This window comes from Gossypium hirsutum, chromosome A04 (genome assembly GCF_007990345.1).
Source record: "Gossypium hirsutum isolate 1008001.06 chromosome A04, Gossypium_hirsutum_v2.1, whole genome shotgun sequence".
Classification (NCBI taxonomy): domain Eukaryota; kingdom Viridiplantae; phylum Streptophyta; class Magnoliopsida; order Malvales; family Malvaceae; genus Gossypium; species Gossypium hirsutum.
The window spans coordinates 38,189,039-38,196,813 of NC_053427.1; the positions used below are offsets into that span (position 1 = coordinate 38,189,039).

Genomic DNA, 7,775 nt, shown 5'->3' on the forward strand with positions numbered 1-7,775 from the left:
CTCATAACCCTATTTTGAATCATTGGATTTGAAACCTTGTGAGTATAAGCAAATGAAAGCTTCAACTGAAGAACCATCCAAACTGGTGTTAAAGATACTTCTTTCTCACCTTAAATATGTTTTTTTGGGTAACTCTTCTTGTAACACCTCAAACCTGGCCTAGACGTTATAGCCAAATTTACGATGTCACATTGGAGTGTTTTTCAAAAACCTAATTTCTTGGAAATATCTGTTCCACATAAAACTTCTTTGGATTCTTAGCATAAATTTAGGATGTAAGTTCATTGTGAAAACTCAAGTTGTTTTAGGAAAACAGTGACCATATTAGAATGTTATTACACTTTAAAACAGTGTTCGTTGGGGAAACTCTCAAAATGTGTAAAGGTGGTGTTTTAGAAAAAAAAATATATTTTCTTGAAAATCAAGTAAATAAATCCCAAAATTAAAATAAAACTTCAAGAGGCCTTATTACATAATGAATAACCCAAAATAAAATCTAATTATAGTATTAAAAGATAACTACGTCGAGTAGCCACCACCAAGTCCTCCGTCGCATCAGTCCATCTAAGCCTGGGGATTTCCTGCACAGTAAATAGATTGGTGAGTTTACGAAAACTCAGTGTGTGAATACCTATAAAAGCATTCAATCAGATTAAACACAATTGGAACCTAAGCCCTTTCAGTATCAGTTAGGCCTTAGCCTATTTCAGTAACAGTAGCAGTCTGGGCCTGAGCCCATTTCAGTATCAATAGCAGTGGGGCCTAAGCCCAATAACATATCAGTACAGTATGCAAACAATGAATCCTACCCAGTCCATCCTCTACACACCATTTTCGTACCAACCCTACACACCAAGTAGCACCAGTTGCGGCACTAAAATAGTATTTGCAGCAGAGCTGCCAGTAATAGGCTTATAGCCTTATAGTACACTTCCTCCAAAATTATATATCCCACACCATGCAATGCAACATAATTGTAACACCCCAAACCTGACCTAGACATTATGGTCGGATCTGCAATGTCACACTGAAGTGAATTTCAAAAAAATGTAGTTCCATTGCAAAATCCGATCTCTTTTAAAAACCCTCGTTGTAGTGAAAATCTATAATTTCTTGGTTGTTGTTAAAAGCCCAAGTTGATATAGCAATTTAATACTCATTTTAAGTTTTTGTTTGAACTTTTAAATCCATGTCTGTTTGCGGAAGCTTGTGGAAAATTTTGCATTCGCATGGTGATTTAAAACATATATATATTTTTAGAAAAACTGCGACCTACTTCTAACAGATATGATTTAGCGTAAATAAAATCCCAAACCAAGTAAAAACTTTAAGAGGCCTTATTAACATAACTGAAACCCAAATTAAAAAGCTTAAGGAATAAAAATGTAAAGCAGTAGCAAAAGCAGTCGTATGGCCCCCGTCGAGTCCCTCACAGCACCGACTCGCCTATTGTGACAGCCCAAAATTGACCCGAGTCAGGAAGTGGTTTCAGGACCGTTAAACCGAGTCACCGAAATGTTTGAATGTGATATTTATTGTCTAGAATATGTAACTATGAATGTGTGAAAATTTCAAGCTTCGATTTAGTCGATTGCATGTGAATTAAGTCAATAGGACTTATGTGAGAAAATTTTAAAATGTGATAGGTCAATGCGTAAGGACCTATTAGTGCATGTGGAAAAAAAGGGGGGACTTGCATGTCAAATTCCCCCTCCTAATAAGTAGTGGCCGGCCATGCTATGGGTGGAAACATGTTGGGAACATGTTGGCCTAGTGAGGTATGTAGGATAAAATATAATAAGAAGTATGGGGAATAAAGAAATGGAAAAAGGAAAGGATGTGTGTAATTGTTTCTTTCCCCCCCTTTTGCCGTGAAAGTAAGAAGGAAAAACAAAAAAAAAGTGTCCATCTTTCTTCATTTCCCCTTGGCCGAATGTTCTAAAGAAGAAAGAAAAAATTTGTTCATCTTTTATCATCCTTGGCCGAAAATGCTAAGAAGAAGGGGGAAGGGGAAGTAAGACATTCGGCCACTCCTTCTAGTCTTGGATAAGCTCAAGGAGTTAAAGGAGGTGAATCGAGCAAAGGCAAAGAAAAGGTTATCGAGTAGCCGAGTTGGAACCGTCTTACCCAACACGAGGTAAGTCATTAAGCATGTAGTTGGTATTATTTCAAAAGGTCATAATGTTTATGTATTGATGCTGAATGGAATGAATAAATATACATATATATATGCATGTACGTATGTGATGATGAAATTGTTGAATGAAAAGAAAAGAGGTAAGATGTACAGAGTTGTTGATCTCGGCACTAAACGTGCGGGTATAACCATTTATGACCATTAGATTTGGCGCTAAGTGCGCGGGATTAAATTGTACAGCACTAAGTGTGCGATTTGACTATGTTGCACTAAGTGTGCGAAATGAATATGATGCACTAAGTGTGCGAATTGACCATGCGGCACTAAGTGTGCGAGTTTGACTATGTAGCACTAAGTGTGCGATTTGATTACGTAGCACTAAGTGTGCGAGTTGATTATATAGCACTGAGTGTGCGGACTCAATATACATTCGTGAATCATTATGGACACTATGTGTGTGACACTATTGAGTCGATCGCGGACAGCGGATCGGGTAAGTGTCTTGAGTACATGGCTAATAGGTGCTATGCTTATACTTGGTGTTGAGCTCGGTAAGTTTGAACCTATGTGACTAATATACTTGAAGTCACGTACATAAAATTTATCGTAGGATGGGTGAAAGGCCGTTTAATCGTTTGATTGTAACGAAATTAAATTGATTTATGAAAATGCTTCAATGTCCTATTGATGAGTATAAGGAATGTGAATGCATGAATTGATATGAAACTGAATCGATAGGTTGGAGGAACTATGGTATGGTTCGGTATGGATGGAGTAAATTGTCTCGTTCCATTTTGTTTCCGCTTGTGATAATGTTATTGATGGATGGTAGTGCATTGCTTATGACTTACTGAGTTATAAACTCACTCGGTGTTTCCTTGTCACCCATTATAGGTTGCTTGGACTCATCTATTTTTTTTGCGGGGTCAGGCCGTCATCGAAGTCATCACATCGGATAGCAAGTTTTGGTACTTTCTTCTTAGTTGGCTTAGAAGAACATTTTGGCATGTATAAGCTATTACGTTGTGTTTGAACTTTGGCATGTAAACTTTAAGCCATGCGAAAATGGCACGAATGTTCGATTGAGTTGGTTCAAGGGTAGGCATGAAATGGACCTAGTTACTTTCGTAACAGATGCTGGCAACAGCAGTGTCATGAGATTGAAAAATCACTAAAAATAGTAGGAGTGGAGTTAATTAATGAATAAATTATGTAATCGAAGCCCGATGAGTCTGTTTTCATGAGGAAGTGACGAAAAGATCATATGGGCAGTATATTAAGAGATAATCAGATTTTTGTGGGACAGGGCCAGAACGGTTTCTGGATTCCCTGTTCCGACTTTGGAAATTCATAATAAATTAACCAGAGATAATTAGGGGTCGTACCATATATGTACAGATTCCTCTCTGAGTCTAGTTTTCATAGAAACAAACGGCATCAGTATTGAAGCCCTGTGCAGGGAGATATCCAATTCGTAATAGGCATAGGTCAGTGTAGTCGACCCCTGCAACATGGGAGACTTCGACTAATAAACTGTACCAATTGTCCCGACCAAAAATTCTAGAAAAAAATACATAGATGGGCACATGAGTCTAGTTTCTGGGAAAAATCACGAAACTGATTTTCGAGTTACGAAACTCAAGATATGATTTTTAAAACGACTAGTACACAGATTGGGCAGTGTCTGGAAAATAAATTTTATAAGGGGTTAAAGCCAGTTAACACCTCGTGTTCGACTCCGGTGTCGGTTTCGGGTTCGGGGTGTTACACCTATGGATTACCTGCACAAGAAAGCACAAGAGTGAGTTTATGAAAACTCAATATGTAATCCTTTATCAACAAAAATCGTACAATAAACAGATACAGTCTTGGCCTAAGCCTGTTTTAGTAGTAGTTACATCTCAGTTAGGGCCTTAGCCCAAAACAGTAGCAGTACCAGTGTGGCCTTAGCCCATCTCAGTAACAGTAACGAAATGCAATCAGAAAATCCTACCCATCCATCCTCTGCATTCCACTCTTTCCAGCCCTACACTTTATGTGGGGATAAAATCGACCCACCCATCCCTACACTCTAAAATATAGCACTGGTCCGGTACAAAAATAGTATTTGTAGTAAAGCTGCCAGTGATAGGCTTATAGCCTTACAGTACACTTCCTCCAATATCGTATATCCCACCCCATGCAATGTAACATAATATACTTGTGTTTATAGTAAAAAATGGCATGCTCAAACAGGTATACATCACTAGAGGTATATCAGTCATTTACCTCATAGGGGTATAACAGTCATTTTATCAGACTAGGGTCATAGGACCACATTAGTCTTGGGTGACCCGTGCAACCTTAACAGTCAAACAATGAAAATGGGCCCAAGCCCATAATTCGGCCCATGTGGGCCCACACATTCGTGTGGCCCATAAAGCTCAAAAATAACCCTGGTCGTGTGAGTTACACAGCCTGACCCAATAATGTCCATTTGTCCATGTGGTTTACCTGTGTGGGGCCCATGAACCCTTAGGGCCCACATGGCCCATTTCGGCCTAATGTGGCCCAAAAACGGCCTAAGCCCATGAAAACACTCATGGTGGCCTCTACGATCGAACGCCCATGTTTTGTGCATTCGGTTCACCACACGAGAAAGTGCACGCTCATGTAGCGACACTAGCCTTATTTTTTGACTTTTGCCGAATTACGACAAAAATAGTGTTATTACACACGTGTTCACAAAAATGTGCCAATAGCCCACGAGCACCAAACCTACATTCAATCAAGGTATTTTGTTAGTTGATTAACAATAGGGTTAAGCACTCCCCCTTTTTATACGATCCCAACTTATCAAAATACCTACCTTTGCAACAAGAGAGCCTAGTCCTCTTAGACCACTGACTAAGATTGACCACATGTTCCTCGTCGAAAATCTGCGTTTCCAGGTAAGTCGATTAGTTACAATTGCCAAAACTCGTGAGCTGATCAACAACATGAAACCCCAAAATAGGGAAATTGGCATTCTGCCAACACCAAAAGATGCAAACTAACTAGTCCCAGTTGAACACAATAACTACAAACAGGATTACCTTTGATTGAATGGTGAAGGGGAGGTTCAACTGCTTCAATATTGCTTACAACTCCTACACTCCTCGAGAAACTAGGAATCAACAAACGCCACACAAGAAAAGGGAGATGACATTCGGCAATAACCACAGAAGAGTATTTGGCTAAAATAGTGCAAGAGAGAGGAGACTTGATAGGAGTTGAGGGAAACAAGAAGAAGTCGAGTGCTTACCAATTTCCAGAGAATACTTGTAACAACCAAAACTAGGACAGAGGAATACAGAATTCAGCCAATGTATCCAGATGAGAAGAGAGGGAAGAAAAGATGAAATCGATTTAGGGAAGTTGACGAAGAAAGGGAGAAAAGAAGAAGAACCAAATGAAATTAAGACTGAAAACCATAACAAGTTAGAGAAGGATGTTCGACCAAAGAGAAAACAAGGGGAAAAAGAATACCAAAGTGCAGAGAGAATGGAAGAGGTCAACTACAAAACACTATTGAAGAACTAAACCCAAATGACCAGTTCCCCGAATGGACAAACTCAGTATTCGGCTACCAACAAGACCCTAAAACCAAAAAGAGGAAAGAAAATAAAAGAAACGAAATTTATCAAAATTGGGAGCAAAAGCCACATTATTTCGCATCCAAAGTATTATGACCAAATTTGCACATGGGGAATCCCACTTTCGACCAACTACTTCCACTCCCCCCACTCCATGATCCCCTCCTCAACTTTCTCCCCAAATCTCTCCTTACAACCCTTAACCGACCAATTCAAACCCCTTTCAAACTCCTTTTAAATTTTGACCACACACCCCACTCCCCTTCAAACACTCCAACCGCCCATTGGCTTTAGAGTTCCATTGCTTCTCAACTTCCTACACGGCACAGCAACAAAAATAAACACCCTTGTGCGCAACAAGGCTTGAACCCAAGACCTACTACTAGTAGTAACACAGCACTACCCCTTGGATGAACAGGCTTTTTATGTCATATTTTACCAAATTTTAATTAAGAGACCTACTGAACAGATACAGGTTTAATTCAAGCCAAAACAAAATTTTGTACAAGCCAATGCTTGAACTCAGGAATTCTCCAACACTTCTCAAGACACTCAACCATTGAAACAGGCATGTATTTATGCATCACAAGACACAGAAAAATATATATTTAGATTTTTGGGGCGTTACAACTCTACCCCCTAAAAGAAATTTCGGCCTCGAAATTTACCCTATCAAAATAGATGTGGGTATTGTTGTCGCATCGTTTCCTTGGGTTCCCAAATGGCTTCCTCAGAACTATGATTACACCATAGCACCTTAACCAGTGGAATAGACTTCTTCCTCAGAATCTTCACATCACAGTCTAAAATCTGAACCGACTTCTCCTCAAAAGTCAGATCTGGCCTAACCTCAATCTCCTCAGTTAAAAAGATGTGTGCAGGATCAGAATGATATCGCCTCAACATAGAGACGTGGAGCACATCATGAATCCGGTTCAAATCTAGAGGTAACTCAAGTTGGTAGGCCGCCGGTCCCACACACTTTAATATACGGTAAGGCCCAATGAACCTAGGGCTTAACATGCCCTTCCGACTAAACCTCAATACCTTCTTCCATGGTGAGACCTTAAGAAACACCCAGTCCCCCATAGAATGCTCAATCTCCTTACGTTTCACATCTACATATGACTTCTATCTGTCAGATTCCGCCTTCTGTCGATCCCGAATCAATCTAACTTTATCTTCAGTATCAGAAATCAATTCAGAACCTAGGATACGCTGATCGCCCAACTCAGTCCAACACGTAGGAGTACGACACTTACGACTATATAACGCCTCGTAAGGTGCCATTTGTATGTTGGACTGGTAGTTATTGTTGTATGCAAACTCCGCCAATGGCAAGTAATCCTCCCAACTGTCCCGGAAGTCAATCACATAACTCCTTAACATGTCTTCAGTATCTGAATCACCTTCTCTGACTGGCTGTCTATTTGAAGATGAAACATGGTACTGAAGTCCAACCTTTTACCCAATGCTTCATGTAATTTCTTCCAGAACCAAGATGTGAAACGAGGATTTCTATCATATATTATAGAAATCAGTACCCCATGCAGTCGCACTATCTCAGATACATACAGTTTAGCCAATTTCTGCAGCGAGTAATCAGTATGAACAAGTATGAAATGGGTAGATTTAGTCAATCGATCTACGATGACCCATACTGAATCCTTTTTAGTAGGCGTTAAGCACAACCCACTAACAAAATCCATAGTCACTCTCTCCCACTTCCACAGCGGAATCTTAACTGGCTGAAGCAACCCTGAAGGCAATTGATGCTCAACCTTAACTTGCTTAAGACCCGACCACCAATATAACTCACGAAGGTCTCTGTACATAGTATTCCCACTAGGACGCATAGCATAAGGACTACTATACACCTCCTGTAGAATTGACTGCCTCAAATCAGTATCCTCTGGTACGCAGACTCTCCCACAGAACAAAGTACCCCTTCGCTATTCAGTCCAAAATTTGAAGCTTCCCCACTCTCTACTTGTCAGAGTCAAGGACCTAGAGACTCATCCTTC

General features: G+C 39.9%; 1 protein-coding gene across 1 annotated transcript; it reads right to left on the reverse strand.

Annotated features, from left to right (window-relative positions):
- Nucleotides 1-5,683: 5,683 nt before the first annotated feature.
- On the reverse strand, nt 5,684-6,840 carry LOC107947845 (uncharacterized). The gene is made up of 3 exons (XM_016882357.1): nt 6,508-6,840; nt 6,005-6,067; nt 5,684-5,755 (listed from the first exon to the last, which is right to left on the reverse strand). The coding sequence occupies exons 1-3, from the start codon at nt 6,838-6,840 to the stop codon at nt 5,684-5,686; spliced, it is 468 nt and encodes a 155-aa protein (XP_016737846.1).
- Nucleotides 6,841-7,775: the final 935 nt, after the last annotated feature.